The sequence below is a fragment of the Echinops telfairi genome, unplaced genomic scaffold (genome assembly GCF_000313985.2).
Source record: "Echinops telfairi isolate 266 unplaced genomic scaffold, ASM31398v2 ScPeMD7_5805;HRSCAF=6673, whole genome shotgun sequence".
Lineage (NCBI taxonomy): Eukaryota > Metazoa > Chordata > Mammalia > Afrosoricida > Tenrecidae > Echinops > Echinops telfairi.
The window spans coordinates 2,197,423-2,215,227 of record NW_022109704.1 but is presented as its reverse complement, the minus strand read 5'-3'; the positions used below and the strand labels follow the sequence as shown (position 1 = coordinate 2,215,227).

The 17,805-nt window shown below is 41.1% G+C and overlaps 1 protein-coding gene and 1 pseudogene across 3 annotated transcripts in view; both read left to right on the top strand.

Moving 5' to 3' along the window:
• GABPB2 (GA binding protein transcription factor subunit beta 2) overlaps nt 1-17,508 on the top strand; it is a 30,397-nt gene extending 12,889 nt beyond the window's left edge. The window contains exons 6-9 of one of the 3 annotated variants that reach the window (XM_045295698.1): nt 2,811-2,924; nt 5,334-5,519; nt 12,232-12,362; nt 12,513-17,508. In XM_045295698.1, coding sequence (XP_045151633.1) covers nt 2,811-2,924; nt 5,334-5,519; nt 12,232-12,362; nt 12,513-12,812 — 731 coding nt within the window. In that variant the 3' untranslated portion in view covers nt 12,813-17,508. The remainder of the gene's footprint in view (nt 1-2,810; nt 2,925-5,333; nt 5,520-12,231; nt 12,363-12,512) is intronic. The other 2 variants (XM_045295699.1, XM_045295700.1) reach the window with 2 other exon arrangements.
• LOC115871457 lies at nt 9,805-9,955 on the top strand (annotated as a pseudogene).
• Nucleotides 17,509-17,805: the final 297 nt, after the last annotated feature.

Sequence of the window (17,805 nt, the reverse complement as noted above, 5' to 3'; positions counted from 1 at the left end):
CAGATTGTTCATCCAGCCTATCTTATTTAGACAGACCTGCGGAGATAATAACATGCACAAAAACAAGACAGAGCAAAACCAAGCGACAATATACAATGAAACCACCACCACAACAACAAAGCAATGACACACAAAAACAAAAATCAAAACTCAATGAGAAAGAAAAGCTTGAAGTTAGTTTAAGGATTGTTTGTTGACCTTTAGGGATCAGATTGGGGGCATTTCCCACACTGGGTCTCAGGTGTTGTCCCTTGTAGGGCTATGGGTCAGTGAGGGGTGTCATGTCTCATAGTGGGACCGGCCATGTGGTCGTCTCTGTGGACTGGCTGCTCTAGTTGGGAATATCGTCCTCATGGCTTGGTGGGCCAGGATGTGCTCCACTCTCCTCCTCCCCCTTCATCTGCTCCCATGTGCTCCGATCAGATATGCCCCTCTCCTGGAGCTGCAGATTCAGTGCTGTCCTCTGAAATAAATTCTTCTGTGGGGAGGCTAGAGTTGGTCTTTAGTATAGTTCCTGAAATTCTCCAGACCCTAATCTGGACGACTCAGCAAAGCAGGCCATAGTCGGGGTAGAGAATCTTTTGCTCTGGTTCCCATGCACCAGTATCGTGCTTGTCATATTGCTTTTCTGGCAGACCTGTTCTTCTTTCTCTCCTGTCATGTTGGCAACAGCTGATCTCCCTAATGTCATCCTAATCATGAAGGCAGCTCTACTCCACTACCCTGCCCCTCTAGCTTCGTGGCCCACCCAATGCCTAATCGTTAGAGAGGAAAGCAAGCTCTTTTTCCTCTGCACCACCAGGGTGCCTGTTTGTATGTCAGTATAAAACCTAATGTTTCACAAACCTTCCTTTTGTTGTTGAATGGAAATTATTAAGTGATCATGTTTGAATCAGAGAAAGCACCCTTAGATTGGAATTGTAAAATGCTAAAGCACATGCAATGCCTTTCTCTTAAAACTTACCCACTACCCATCCTCCTACCTGATGCTTAACCTGCTTGTACTTAAATTACAGCAGCTTTGTTTTTTTATTGCAAGTGATGTATAAACAACAACAACAAAACCACCCAAATCCAGATTGCAACCTACATCAGGGACATATCAGAGGATTGCCTGTCCCTTGTTTGTTTCATTTGAGGAGAGGGTTGTGGCTTCTTGTCAGCATTTGGTGTGACAGACTGAGTGCTTAGAAGAGCATGCACCAAGCAGGAACACGAGAGAACATGGTGTAGCTGGATCCTGCTCTGCACTGGGGCCGTTTGATGGTCTCCTTCTGAAAGTCAATCTCTGTGTTCCACTCACACCATTTGTTCCCTGGGGATTTTGTGAGAGAATTAGAATAAAATGGGGCTATCTCTACCCTCATTCCACTCCACAGTCATTATCCAGAGATCTGATTAAACTGATTTGGAGCTGTAAGGAGTACTATATAAATACCTTATGAAATTTAAATTTAAAAATAGACTACCTATATTAGTCATACCAGAAAAAGGAGTCTTTGCTTTGTGGAAGGGTTCACTATAAAGAGTATTAAATAGAAGTTTCCCTAAGTGTTTTACAGTGAACTTCTTGATAGAAGAAAGAGAGACTCTTTAAGCATAGATGTGGGAAAACTGCAGAGTTGAGAGTACAGTTAAAGAGAAGGTAAGTTTATCAGTCAGAGTTCAGTCAGGAGATGAAATTTCACAGCCATTTATATAGTCCGCTGTTACTAGTTAGTAACTTATTTATATATACATGTTAAAGTTATAGATGTAGAAGATTTAGAAATCACATCTACATAAATGTATAATTATTTATTATAAAAAACAAAGTTATGTATGTATGTAACTATACACATATAATTTCTCAGTATATACTTTACACATTTATAGAAGATCTCAGCTAGTAACAATGGATGAACTACGTGAAGAGAACTCTATAACAAACAGTGGGAATATCAGATGTAGACAGCAGTCATGCTTTTTATACTGACCAGGCTTAATCACATGCCAGCTAACAACAGAAGTGTTTATGAGGTCCAGCTCCAGAATGACCACAGCGGACAAAGAAGGGTAAATCCGGAACTGAAAGGAAATAACGCTTAAATAGTAACTAGTAAAGGAAGTGTCTCTGAAATTATAGTAAAAGACATACGGAAACGTAAGTCATAAAAGTTAGAGATTCGTGCACACCTTATTATAAGTGTTTTTGAGTCATAGAGCTGAGCATGCCTGTTGCCAGAGCAAATACACTTCCCGTTGGAACTTACATTGTAAGACTAGCACACTGACACAAAGTGAAAGGTAAAGTACTTCATGACAGAACTGAAGTGCACAGTCGTTATTTTTGCTCTTGAAATTATACTGTCTTTGAAACGCAACGTAGGAAACTTGAGATTTTCGCCTTTGCATGCACTAGACGTTAGGCCTCCAGAGCGATGCAGCTCAAGAAGAAGCAGGACCTAGCCCCTCCCTGTGCTTAACTTGGAGGGCGCCAAGGAGAGCTCTGCACAGCCAGCCTCGGGAGGGAGGGCGACCCGGCCCGCCTGTCGTAGCTGCTAGTGCTCAGCATTAGCAGTGTCAAGAGAAGGAGTGGATGGGTGTAGTGGCACTTTGTCAAGCATATGGATTTCATCTCCTTTAAGACAAAAACTTCGTAAACCTTAAAAGAGATTTAACACTGATAAGTGGTCTGTACCCGTTTAGATTAAAAGGCAGGATTAAGGACATTTTAGAGGGATAAAGTTGGGGTTTGGGTTGAATAAACCGTATTTAGTTCATTTCTATTCCTCTCTGATGGACCTCACTTGCCTTTTTTACTGAACTAGGTCACCCCCATGCCTCAACAGTACAGTTCTCAAATTCTTCCACCTCAGTGCTGGCCACTCTTGCAGCTCTTGCTGAGGCATCAGCCCCCCTCTCCAACTCACCCAGAGCCACAGGTAGGTAAGGGATATCTGCTAGGTGAATCACCATTGCCCTCTTTCCTTTTTAAAAAATCTCTGGCAGACTAAGTTTGCATGAAATAGGAAAGAATTGTAGTTAATTAGAGGCACCCAGCGATTTAGAAACATTGCACATCAGAAAGAAAATTTGTAAGTGCTATTATCAGACAGCTGAATAATACCAGAGAATGACTGAGTTACTCCTTCATATTTTTGCAGTTTCACATTTGTTTGCCCTGACTCCAGTTGCTTCAGATTGAAATATTTAGTCTTATCTTAGCAGGTTTTGGGGAGACATCGAGGCTGTGTTTTGACTGGTGCTAACATAGAATGATTCAAAATAGCAGCTAAGATGTCCTCCAGGGTCAAGATGTGAGGGCCTGCCCCACCCCTTTGCGTTGTTATGTCCAGTGTACTTCAGGTCGGCTGGCATTTGTTTGCACCAGAGGTGTTGTCTTGACATTTCCAACGGAGTTGAGCAGTTGTGAATGCTGTGTCGTGCTTTGCTGATATTTAAAACAAAAGGTTTCAAGTCACTTAGCTGGAGTGAGTGGTGTCTGGGGCAGACTTCACATAGGCTCACTAGTCACTCGGGAATCTTTCGGAAGCCCTCTGGGAGTCCACTCCATCACCACTAAAGGCAGCCGTTCCTGATTTCTCTCTGCAGGTACGTTTGGGTGGAGAGAACACGGTTCCCATCTGAGTGTTTCAGAAAGCTTTCCCTGCTCAGGGAGAGGGAGCATTAGAATGGATTGTGATGATCTATATACAGCTTTTTTAAAAAGAGACTAAACTATGGAATAATGTATGATAGGTGAATACTATATCTAGAAAACTACTTTCTAAAAAAACTGACCAATGGTTACCATGGGTGAAGGAGGAAGACTTTTTGCTTAGGGGGCATTGACTTTATGTTAATGGTGGTGGAACAGTTTTGAAAAGGATGTTAATAATGGTGTACATCACGAAGAATATAATCAATGGCACTGAATTCTACATGTAGAAGTCGTTGGATCAGAGAATGTTTCGTTGTGTATGTTTTTGCCATGATTTTAAAAATAATTACATGACTAACAGTGAGTGCACGGAAGAAAATGTCCTAGAATTGTGGTGATGACTGTGACTCTTCTTGATGTAACTGAATTACTGAATTGTATGACATGTGCATGAAGGGCCAGTACAGCTGTTAAAAAAAATATGTCCACTCAGATGAGAAGGAGTGGACAAGATGGCAGAGGAAGAAGGGAGAATGGATTAAATTTGTCCTTACTGTCCTCTTGTTTGGTTTTCGATCTTGGATAAATCAATGAATTTCTCCAGGTCTCATTTTCTTCATCTCTAGCATGAGGATTAAATTAGATGTTCTATCTAGAACCTTTAAGCTATAGTAGTTTTCAGTGTGAATGCTCTTTCCATTGCACTACCTGAATGTATCTGATATGGATAGTCCAAATCCCATGATTAGGGCAACGTCTTACCTCCTCTTTGGAGAGAGGAATTTCATAGTGGTTGGCACTATTTCCCCTACTGTCCCGTTGTCATCGGGTCAATTGTGACTCATTCTGACCAAGTGAGAACAGAGTGGAACTGCCTGCAGGGTTTCTGAGACTGATCGTGACAGAAGTAGACTGACACAGCTTTTGTCCAGGTAGCTGGTGGGTTTAGCAGCCATGCCCCTAACCACTGCCCCATCAGGGCTCTTTGTCCTAATCATACTTAGTTTACTAGGGTTTTTATTGACTAACCAAATGGAAAATCATGATTCAACATCGTACATGTAAAACACTTAGAAGGTAGCTCTCAGCTGCCACTATTATTGTGGATATTGGATGTGAGAAGCCATCTGCCTTTTTTTGCCTATTAAAACTTCTTCAGTGCTTTGACTACTTAGACATGATATCTTATCAACTCACTACTGTCTCCATTTTCCTTTAGAAATAAAGCGATTCTAACTTTTTCCTTAAGTTCCTCAGACTTACTTAGGCTTTAATAATCCTTCCCCCCAAAAAAAAACAGGTTCTAAGATCAAGTATGTTTGGGACAAATTCAACACAATCAACCTTCTCTGGAGAATCAGTGCTCATTAGTCTGTAAAGGTCTCTGATGTTTCCTACAAAACAAGTTTTAAGCATACGTACAACAATATTGGAAAGCTCTTTTGTACATACAATCCGTTTTTAGTGCAGGCTAGTAACATCTCACTAAGGACATTTTAGAAGATACTGTTCTCATGCAGCCCCTATTTTCATTTCGCCTCCGACGTAGCTTTGTACACAAGAGCTTGATTTTTGCAAGCTGTTGACAAGTTTTCCTCTGTCCCTCAATGTTGTCAGTTTCATGGAGGCTAAAATTTTTGTATCCATGATTTTGTTGTTAAAATTTTAATTTTATTTTTGTTATCTCTAGTCAATTCAGAGGAAATCTTAGAAGGAAATTCTGTTGATTCATCAATCCAGCAAGTGGTGGGAAGTGGAGGCCAAAGAGTCATCACCATAGTGACGGATGGAGTCCCTCTGGGTAATCTACAAACTGCACTCCCTACTGCAGGCATTGGGCAGCCGTTGATTGTGACTGTGCAGGATGGGCAGCAAGGTGAGGGCCCACTGAGGCAATCGTGTATTCAATCACTTAGACACTCGATATTCATTAGAACGAAAGCAAATAGTGGTGGTGGGAAAATACCAGGTCTAAGATAGGGCAAAGAAACCCTGAAAAAGAAAAAGAAGCCAGGCTGGCAAAGGTTAATTTCTCTCGTACATATAAAATCTGAGAATTAAAACCAATAATCTGGTAGAAAAAGAATAAGTAAGAGGAACCAACAGTCCACAGAAAATACTGATGGCTCTTAAAAAATATAAAAATGTGCTCAGTCTACTTATCCATAACAAAAGAAATGCAAATGAAATCCACCTTGAGACACCATTCTCAACATGATCTTGTTGAGCATGTTGGGCAATAGGCACCCTCCTGTATCACTGGTGAGAGCGTAAATTAATGCGCCCACTAAAGAGCAAACTGGCAGTATCTCTCTGGATTAAAAATGCACATACCCCATGGCTAACAAGTCCTTTTTCCCCTAGGAGTTTATACTCACACCCAGAGAAATGACATCTATACCACTCACTAGCTACTTGGCTAATGAAACCGCCAAAGGGTAAAAAAGAATCCACGTAAATGTCAGTAGGCGAGTGGACAAATAGATGATGATACCTTGATACAGTGGAATACTCTGCAGCTACACAGTCAAAAGGAAAACAGAACAAGGAAGCTACTTGTCTCCCAACATGGTTCAGCTGACAAAATATATTGTTATGTGACAAGAGCAAGCTAGCACAGTACAAGAGCAGTGTGCATCTTGTACTACATAGACTTATATCTTGTTTCCCAAGGTGGATGATACCGCCCTGGGGGGGCCACAGGAATGATCTTGGGTGTGATTACAAAGCAGACAGTGACATTTTATCTTGGATTATGGACTGTAGTGTAAAAGTTTTTCATTGCCAAGGGGACTCTAGTAATTTTTTTTTTCCTGGAAAGGGGGCAGTAGGCCAAATGCAGAACATACAATAAAATGAACATAGGTTATTTCCTGGAGGGTGGGGACAGCTGGGAGTGGAAGATTTCACTGAATATGTTTATAGTTTTTAATTTTTGAACCATGTGAATATGTTATTTAAAAAATTAACTATTAAGATGACTTCACACTAAATAAGAAGTAAAAAAAAAAAACTAAGTAAAAAAATTTAAGCAGAAAAACCGTTCTGTCTTAACTTTATTCCCTAAAAATCTCCAATAAATCTCCAATTGAAAAGAGAAGGATTGGTATAATTACCATTGTATCACCAATTGTTGGCTTGGTCAAAATGATTATGAGTTTGTTTACAATTTTTAAATTATTTGAGGAGATGAATATAAAGGGTACCCTCCTCCTCCCCCCAAAAAGATTTTTTTTCAAAGCTACGTAAATATTTTTACAAAACAACCTTATCACCTTCAAAATACTCTCCATTACACTTAATACATTTGTCAAATCTGCGATTCCATTCTTGGAAACATTTTTCAAACTCTGTTTGGATGGCTGACAGCACCTCCCTCTTTTTTTTTTCTTCATCTTTTCTATGTCATCAAATTGCTGTCCTTTCTGTTCCTCTTCATTCTAGGAAACAAAAAGAAGTCGTATGGAACAAGGTCAGGGAAGTAAGGTGCATGGGGCAAAAGAGGCATGCTGTTTTTTGCCAAAAACTGGTGCACTGAGATTACTGCATGAGCAGGTGCATTGTATGGGGGCAAAACCATCTACTCCACCACCCCGTCTGCCACAAATCAGGACATTTTTGGTTGTACACAGTTATGCTATCTTTTCAGAACCTCTAAATCAATGGTTATCAACCTTCCTAATGCCATGACCCTTTAATACAGTTCCTCATGTTGTGTGACACCCCCCCCCAAACATAAAATTATTTTCGTTGCTACTTCATAACTGTAATTTCGCTACTGTTCTGAATCAGGCGGCCCCTGTGAAGGGTTATTCGACCCCCCAAAGGGGTCATGACCCACAGGTTGAGAACCATTGCTCTAAATAGAAAGCTTTATCAACAGTCTGACCAACTCCAAATGCACTACAAGTTGACATCTTCTGCATATAAGGAAATTGATGTACATCCAGAACAAGGTTTGTCATGATTCGACATTTCATCATTTTTGAAACGAGAAAACCACTCATTCACTTGAGTTTTTCCCATAGCGCTGTCCTTGTAAGCTGTGTTCAACATCACAACAGTTTCTGCAGCATTTTTCCCCGAGCAGGAAGCAAAATTTCACAGCTGCAAGCTGTTCTCTTAAATCAGCCATCACAAAAAATGAGGTTCAAGTGAAACTGCTTTTATGAAAAAGTTCACCATAACCAGAGAGAAACTTCCCAGGTGACACCTCTGGGTGCACTAACTCCGAGCGAGTTGCTCCATGCTCACCTGGCAGGAAACTACTACGAAGGCTCCATCAGTGGGGCTTTTTCCCATTGTTGGTTTTTTTGGGAGGTTACCCCCCTCATATCTGCTGTATGGGAAAAGAGAATAGGAATTAAATCTTTTTAATCTAAGCATTGGCAGTATAATTCTTATGAGTTCTCTCTAGAAATACTACTTAAAAAAAATACTGGTATTTTTAACAGTTTTATTGGCATTTCATCCACATATCAGACAGTTCAAAAGTTCACTCATATCAAAGAGTTGTACAATCATTACCACAATTTTTAAACATTTTCTTCAACAATTTTTACATGTATAATTCAGTGCCGTTGTTTATACTTTTCGTTGTGTGCAATCATTATTGCTGTTCTTTTCCACCAACATAAAGTCAGTGCCCTTAAGCTAAAAGTCTTCCTCCTTCACCATGGAACCCATTGGTCAGCTTTGCTTTCTTTCTCTCTCTCTTTAAGTTTTCTTGATATGAAAACTATTGGTATTTTTGTGAACGTGCTTGCAGAGGGCTCACGAGGCACATGAAAGACTTTGTTTATAAATGAAAAATAAGTGAGCGCCGAGTTGCTTAGGAGAAAAAGGATAATTGAGGTTTTGCCTAGATGAACTACTGTTACAAATGTGTTTAACCAAATCCCAAACTGGAAAAACAGATTTCCTGAATTATCTACAGCAGATTTTAAATCCCAGACTAAGCTCCAATTCTTTTTTTTTTTTTTAAACATTTTATTGGGAGCTCTTATAACATTCCATACATCCAATTGTATCAAGCATATTTGTACATATGTTGCCATAATCATTTCCAAAACATTTTCTACTTGAGATCTTGGTATATATTTCTCTTTTTAGCCCTCCCACCCTTGTGAATACTTGATCAATTATATATTATTGTTATTTCAGATCTTACACTGTCCGTTGTCTCCCTTCACCCACATTTCTGTTATTTGTCCCCTTCACATTGGAGGCGGGGAGCTATACATCCAACCTTGCGATTAAGCTCCAATCTTTATTCAACATATATCTAAGCTGCTTTCCACTGTCACCAGTAGATGATTATTTAAGGACTACACACTAGTCTTTAAATCAGCTCCACCACTCTTGTTGATGTGATTGAACTATTGAATTGCATGATATGTGAGTTATATGCCAGTAAAACTTTTAAAAAAATCAACTCTGGAGACCCAAAGCCTATTTGTAGGCCACTGGAGATCCCCTTACAGAAGGGTCTTGGGGAGGAGACGAGCCAGCCATCGTGTGATATATCAACAAAGAACATACAACTTTCCTCTAGTTCCTAAATGCTTCCTCCTCCCCCACTATCATGATCCCAATTCTACCTTACAAATCTGGCTAGACCAGAGGATGTACACTGGTACAGATAGGAACTGGAAATACAGGGAATCCAGGGCAGATGATCCCTTCAGGACCAGAGGTGTGAGTAGCAATACTGGGAAGGTGGAGGAAGGGTGGGTTGGAAAGGGGGAACCGATTACAAGGATCTACATATAACCTCCTCCCTGGGGGACGGACAATAGAAAAGTGGGAGAGGTGAGACCGTTGGACAGTGCAAGATATGACAAAATAATAATTTATAAATTATCAAGGGTTCATGAGGGAGGGGGAACGGAGAGGGAGGGGAAAAATGAGCTGATGCCAGGGGCCTAGGTGGAGTGCAAATGTTTTGAGAATGATGAGGGCAATGAATGTACAGATGTGCTTTACACAACTGATGTATGTATGGATTGTGATAAGAGTTGTATGAGCCCCAAATAAAATGATTAAAAAAGAGCTGTAAGAGTCCCCAATAAAATGATTAAAATAAAAAAAATCAGCTCAACCATTCAACTAGGTAAGTTTCTCTGTTCTAGAAAAATCATGATCTTAAAACCTAATATTTCAAAGCTTCTCGGCCTTTTGGCTAAGATCAAGTGTAGTAAAACCTAATATTTATTTTTAACCTTTCTAACTATAGATTCATGTATAACTGTGAGAAACAATACAAAGATAACTCATATATCCATCACCATTTTCTTCCAGTGTTGAAATTTTGCATAGCTATAGTATATAATACCACAACTGGGAAATAGTCATTTATAAAATCCATCAGCCCAACTGAATTTTCCAGTTTTATATGTACTTATTTGTGTATGCACGTTCTTAGTTCTATGTGATTTAATAAAAGGAGATTTCAAAAGGTTCATGAGTAAATTCACTTATCTTTTTGTTCCATTTTCCCACAAACTTTTAGGAGACCCCTGTCTGTGTGTAGACTTGTAATGCATACCACCAGAGTACAGATACAGAATAGTTTGTCACAAAGATCCCAAATGCTACCTTTCTTCCCATCCCATTCCTAACCCTTGAACCACTAATATAATCTATCCTGCATCTCAGTATTTTGAAACTACAAGGATATTATATAAATGGAATCATACTGTGACCTTTTGATACTGACTTTTTAAAACCACATAATCCTGGTAAGATATATTAGAGTTGTGTATCAATAGTTCATTCCTTCTTATTGCTGAGTATTATCCCAAAGTATGGCTGTACTAGAGTTATTTAAACATGGACAAATGTTTGAGTCGTTTCCAGGTTTTTTGCCTGTTTCTCATAAATTTGCTGTGAATAGTTGGGTATAGGTCTTTATGAATAGATTTCAATAAAAACTGTAAGTTCTCAATTTTCTGAGATAAATGATCAATAGAAACTGTCAAACTATTTTTTAGTTTGGAAACACAGTACTGTATGTACCATTTTACATTCCTACCAGTAATGTTTAAGCTATCCAATTTCTTTTATCTTCATCAGCATTTGGCAATTATTATCATTTTTCATTTCAGCCATTCTGATGGGTATGTAGTATATCTTGTATGTGTTGTTTTCATGTGTGTATGTATTGACATTTGTCTCATTCATCTTTGAAAAGAGAAACAACTTATTAGGTACAGTTAATGTATCTAAAAATACTTTTACTCAAAAATCTTACTGTGTTAGGCCGGGTTGACTAGAGAAACAAATCCAGTGACACTTGTGTATGTGTCAGAAAGAGCTTTCTATCAAGAAGTAAACATATAGCAAGCACACATCCCAGCCCAGTCCAGATGAAGTCTGACATGAGTCCACAAGTCCCTCTCCAGACTCATGAAGCCACAGGCAGTGATGCAGAATGCAGGAGGATCGCGGCCGGTGGCTACAAAGTCATGTGGATCGAAAGGCAATGGTCTCATCACAGGGCTTGCTCCAGCCAGGGTCAGCCAGCAGGAATGTGAAGGCAGAGGGGGTGGGGGGTTCCCAGGACCCTCCTTATGAGAAGGTCATGCCACAAGGAGTCACCACCAGGTTGTGACCTGTTGACAAGCTAGATTCCACCCCTACACTTTTGTTATATCTTTAAGTTGACATGAAGTTATGTAAATACCACACTTACATAATAAGACTCCAGACCTTAAGATATGTTATTCCTGCAGGGCAAAGACAAAGTACATCTCTGCCATTGGGTCAGTTCCAACTTATAGCAACCCTATGTAGGGTTCTGTAAATCTGTAATTTACAGTAAATCTGTAAATCTCTACAGGAGCAGAGCGCCTTAGCTTTGTGGCTGGTGGATTTGAACCACCAACCTTGCAGTGCTTACCTGGCAGCACTACCAGGGCTGCATTCCTACAGATTCGATAAGACTAATTAATTACAGCTGCAGATTCAGAGTCAGACATCTCTTGTAAGAACCTCTGATATAAGGCTTACTATAAAGCTTCCACACCTGCAAACCAATACCTTTCCTTTCTGAAGCCTTGTTCACTCACCCACTTGCACACATCAAGTCATTAGTATAGAACAGAGTAGAACCCCTGGGATTTCCAAGGCTGTAAATCCTTACCAGAGCAGAAAGCCTCATCTTTCTCCTGCAGAGCGGCTGGTGGATTTGAAGCACAGACTTTGTGGTTAGTGGTCAATGCGTTCCTAGGGTGCCTTCTTAGTGCTTCTCCCATTCTTTGTTTCTCAATGCTAAAATCTAACCAAAATCAAAACTCACTGCTTTTGAGTTGCTTCTGACTTACAGTGATCCTATATAGGATTTCCAAGGCTGTAAATCTCTATAACAGCAGATCTTTCTCTTTCAAAGTTGCTAGAGGGTTTTGAACCACGACCTTATGGTTAGCAGTGCAGCCCATAAGCATCACCAGGGCTCCTTTTGAAGTCCAAAGAGAGATGAAAAATAAGATTGGAGAACATATTTCAATTTTTTTTTAACTAAGCGCAAACAAAATCTCTTTGTTTCACATTGTATTCATTGCCTGCAACTGGTGTCTTTTGGCTTTCAGTTCTAACTGTACCTGCTGGTCAGGTTGCAGAGGAGACTGTAATTGAAGAAGAAAAAGAAGCAGCAGAAAGATTGCCACTGTCAAAGAAACCAAAGCTGGAAGAGATGACAAACAGGGTGGAGGAAAGTAAGGTAATGATTTTAGCAGTGGTGGAGAGAAGATAAGGGAAAGGATCAAAAGCCATAACTTTGCAGGCCTGCACCCGGCTCCTTTGTGTCTGCTCATTGGACGATCTGTGATCAGGAATTCCTACCTGGTGGTGACCTGGTTTATTTTTCCAGGGAGGCAGTGAGCGAGCACTACTGCAGCAGCAGCTCCAGGAGGCCAATCGCAAAGCGCAGGAATATCGACACCAGCTCCTCCAGAAGGAGCGAGAGGCAGAACAGTACCGCCTCAAGCTCGAGGCCATGGCCCGGCAGCAGCCCAATGGAGTTGATCTCGCCATGATTGAAGAGGTGGCTGAGGTAGATGCTGTAGAAGTCACAGAAGGGGAAGTAGAAGGGAGAGGAACACAAATGACCAGGGCACCAGAGACCATGGAGCCTCATCCTGGAGTTTCCATGGAAACCGTTTCATCTTAACATGCAAGAGCCACAACTTGCACTATGTCCACCTTTTTCACCTTATAAAAAAAAATACCAGGGACAAACATGGTCTAAAAATTAAGAATGGCCTTAAGTAGAGAACTATAGCAGGGCACAATACTGTGGCTCAGGAAAGCTCTCTATGCAACTGGAAAATTCATGGCCACATTTAGGGGACAATTTTTTCTGAGGGGCCAAAAGAAAAAGGACCAATTTATTCAGCTCACTGTCATTCCTGTAAGAGTAGTAGTAAATGAATGCTGGATGTTGTGGATTCTTAAATAATGACTTTCTGTCAAAAGATTTTTACAGTAACATTCCAGAGCCTTAATAATTGTACCATCAAGTGACCTGAAAATTTGCCTTGAGTTTATGATGTATATCTGTGGTAGAAGAAAACTAATTGTGGGGCGGGAGGGAGAAAGCGAGGAAGCCAGCTTTGGGCACTACAGAAGGAAATCACTGCCAAAGAACAGGCTCTCCCAACTGTTATGAGGTACTTTGACCAGAAACACGCAATTGCCTAGCAAACTGACATCATTGCAGGTCGCAGCTCAGATGCCTAAAAAATTACAAGGGAGTTTTCAAAACCAGGAAGGAAAGAAACTTGTTTATGTGGGAGGAGTGTGTGTAAGACCAGACCGTCTCCAGGCTGTGCTTCCACAGTGTGCTGGAAAGCGGCCCGGAAGAGGCTCCGGGGTCAGGAAACAGTCTGGTCCGGAGACCAAACTCCACTCTGGCTGGGTTTTGTCAAATCGCAAACAGGAGGCTAGTCTGTTGTCAGAACAACTTGCTTTCAGACATAATCTTTATGTAACACAAAGCTCAAGCTCGGTAATTTTATGAAATTCTGTTTTACTTTATCACTATCATCTGGGACACATGTGCCTTTCTGTGGGGTTTAGATGTTAGCCTCTCAAATGCAAAAAGAAAAAGAAAGGGGGGAAAAGCGAGAGATGAATCCTGAGGCTCTTGCTTGGCCCAGTTTCGGTTTGCTTTGGGGTGAGGACCCTGCCCCGTTTTCCAGAGCGTGGCCTGGTACAGAGCTCTGCCTCCCAGGTACCCAGTGCATGTTGGCAAGGGGAATGAGATCCACCAGGGCCATGGCGCGCTGAACCAAAGATTCTGCCCAGATACCGGTCTCCTTTTCGCCCGTCTCCTGCTCCCTTGCTTCCTTCTGTCCAGAGGCTTTGGGAAGTGTTGCATTGCGGAGTTTTCTTAGTGTGGGCGCGGAACGTTCTCAAATGAAATTAACATGGATGGAGATAGAGGAGTTGGAGGAGGGTACATTACAAGAGGATATTGCCTTTGAAATTTAGCCCGCGGCATTCTAGACTTGCTTGCTTTGTTGTAAATTAGAAGAAGGAAACCAGAGGGAGATGTGCCAAGTAAACAATTTGAACGACTATTTAGAATGCGTTTTCTTTATAGTGATCATGGGAAAACATGCATTTTTAATTTGGAAAAAAACTTGACAGTTAACATGGCTCCATTTACCTTGATTAGCAAAGTAATTTGCTGCAGTTTTCCAGAGGTGCAGAATCATTTTGGGCTCAAAATAGACTGAAAACATAACTCCTTAAACCAAATTTAACAAACCACAATTGGCTATTAGAAGTTTATAGGCAAAAAAATATATCAGCTTTGAAATTGGCCTTGGCTACTGGCCACCTTAGCTAGATTTCCTCCACCGACCTGAGGACAATGTACTTCCCGGATGAGGGGGGTTACTCAGGGCTGTTGGGGACGGTGGAAGAACGGCAGTGGAGGGCCCCAGGAAGGGTGAGGATGAGAGTGTGGGATCTGTTCGCGGATCACCCTGTCCCTGTCTGTGGTGTTTTCCTCTGTTCCCTTTGGGAACCAGGTGCTAACAGTAGGCTGCTTTGGCGCCATTTCAGAGCCTCGGCTTTACTAGCGGGACCAAGTATCATTTCAGATGTCTTCTGTTTATGTTATTAGTTCATATGCTTGTTCCTTTGAAAAATAGATATATACATAAATTGTTTTTGGAACGGAATCTCTTGGTAATGGTGTTGGAGGGTAACTCTACAGAAGATATCCAGGCCCGGCACTCACTCTAGGAGAGCTCATGATTGAGGGCAGCCCCCTCTAAGCACAGTCAGGTTCCGCCTTTGGGAGGGGATTGTGTGGTTATAGCTCTTTCTAGGAGGCTAGTACTCCTGTCCTCTGAGGAGTTTGTGAGGGGAGGAAGTAGAGAGGGAGACGGGAAGAGCTGGAGAGGGGTAGATTTTCTGTACTCAAAGAATCCATTGTTGTTTTACTTGGGGAATAGACCTTTTAGCACCTCAGAACAAGGAAATCGGTTTTGCTCTCCAATGGTGTTATCATGGAGTGAAAGGTAGGTCAGGACACCTTGAAGTAGCTAGAAGATAAATATTAAAGTGCATTAAGGACAATACCATTTCCCAGTTTTGCTTATTTTTCTGGATCAACCATGGAAGTTGGGAAATGTTTAGATCTTCTCTGATTTGTTGGATTCCAACGAACTTATTACCAGCTTTGATTACAGAGGAACAGAACCGTTCCCACTCCCCGAACGTGTTTCAGAGTTGGTATTTGAGCAGGAGAAATTTGGAGTCTAGGATGATTGCCTGCTTTAAAATAAAGCTGCTTTAGCAATATCAGTATTAATGTCAGAAATTTTAGACTCTGCATTTGCATTTTGGTCTTCAGCCTTTCCCCCCAAAAAGGAAAGAAAGCTTAATTTCTTGTTCCTAGCTCCAGGGAAATTAATTATAAACCTGAATTCCCTTCCCATCACTACCTCTGTGGGATCTCTAAATTGTCTTGCCAGAATTAGGGTCTTTTAATTAAAATATGGGAGAACTTGCTTTAGGTTTCCTATGTTTTTCAACCCCGTGCCTTAAGAGTTGTTCTTTTTTTCTGTCAGATCTGTGTTAAGTTTTGGTTCTTTCCTTTATGTTTTAACCTTAACGTTGTTTTAGTGATGTGTGTGTTCAGTAATGTCAGAAATCGGTGGTATTTGTGTGATTTTTTTCTCTCTATTGATATGAAAGAGACTAATTTACAGAGGATTCTCCAGCTGTAGCAGCGGCTATTGTGTGACTAGGGGCATTTTAGAATACCCCTTTGCTGAGTGTATGTATTTATATATCCACAAAAATTCCCCTACCATTCTCTTGTTTTGAGATTTGGCTCTAAAGTACCTGGAATAACCTGGAAATATTTTATTTTATTAAGCACATAGAGAAAGTTTCTTAGGATTGTGAGAAAACATGCGCAACCTCGGATCTGATGAGGTATTTTGTCTTCTCCCCTCTCTTAGAGAGGTGTCTGCTAGACGGTGCTCTAATAGTCAATAACGAGAAACCTGAGGAGTGAGGCCCCAGGAGAGCCAGTACCTGGCTTTAAAGGGATGACAGTATGTTTGCTGGCAGATTCAGAATGGTGTCAGAGGTAGGGATGGGGCTGCCCTTCCACAGGGCAGGAGGCCTCCTGGCCACTCCTCTGGCAGGTAAAGCCCAGGGGAAAGGCCATGGCGAAGGGGCAGACATTCTATACCTCTACTACCCAGTTTAGGAATCTCGTCATTTTAAGGTGAAGCATGTGTAGCTCCCTCCTGTAGACATTATGAGCCTCCAGAGCTAGAAGATTCATGGCATAAAATGAACTCTTGTGCGGAATTTATTATTGAGTGGGAATCTTTTTCTTGGTCAGGCGTTACTGGAAAATGGCCTGCTATTCCCCACTCCTGTAGGCAGAGTTCCATCTTGGTACTGCCAGAAAAGCTTTGGAGTGGATTTAATATCAAGAGCACCTATGCTAGGCTCTTAACTATTACCATTTTATGTGGCTAATTTCCCCCTCTTCTGAGTTAGCACCCTATTTCCTACACCAATTTAGTCAACACGAGACCAGGAACGAACAAGAAGGATGTGAATTGGAATCCAATAGCTCTGAACTTCTGGTGCTGCCCTTTCTGAGCCTCGCTAAGATCGAGGGGTGGGGTAACATGCCTAGACTCTACAGTAGCAATTTGGCTTTTAATGGCAAGAAATTGTGGTTCCTGTCCCTATGCCCACCAACAGCTTTTGCTTCTGTGACCCCATTGTTGTTTTCATTTCATTGATTCTTTCCCAGGTACTAGGACTTAGTAGGTCATTTCTAATCGGTGGGCCACTTTTTCTCTCTCCACTCCCCACCTCCCCCACCACAAATTTTCTGTTTATTCTGAGATGGTTTGTGATCATTAATCTAGGCCATACCCTATATACCCTATGCATCCGAGTGGGTGTCAGGCATAGTGTGCTAGCAACAGTGATGGTAGCAACCCTTCCCTGCCTTTGCCCCGTGTATTCTCCTCCTGTTGTCTGCCAAGTACCGTTTACATGTGGCAAGGGTGTGTGTGTGTGTGTGTGTGTGTGTATGGATGGATGGGTAGGGGGCTGCCTAGATTCTTCTCAAAATGCCCTCAATTTTTATTTTTCAGGTTGTCTGACAGCTTTATATGTACAGTATGTTTTTAGAAAAGCTCAAATAGAATTCTCTTTTGTATTTAGGAGTTTAATGAAATAAGGATTGGTTCTGATGTGTGTATGTGCAGGTGAGCATTTGTATGTGTATAACTATACAGATATATATTATATATGCAATTTTGTATTACATTTAAAATAAAAATGTTTCTTAATAAAATGTCAAAGTCTTTACCATTTCAATTTGTCATTGAATTTTTTTTAATGCCTTGAGAAAAAATTGTATCAACTTCCCTAATCACAGGTAAACCTCTATAACAAGTTTCCCCTGCCCAATTGAGCTAATGTGGAGACCTCACTGGGAGGTTTCCTCTAACCCTTCCCGCCTTCTGCCTTCTCTTTAACTACTACCCAGTAGCCCTTGTGGCCTAGCGGTTTTGAGTTGAGCTGTGCTTCTCAGTGTTGGCAGTTCAAAATCGCTAGCTGCTCCTCTAGAGAAAGACTTTCTACTCCTGTAAAGAGTTAATCTTATCAAG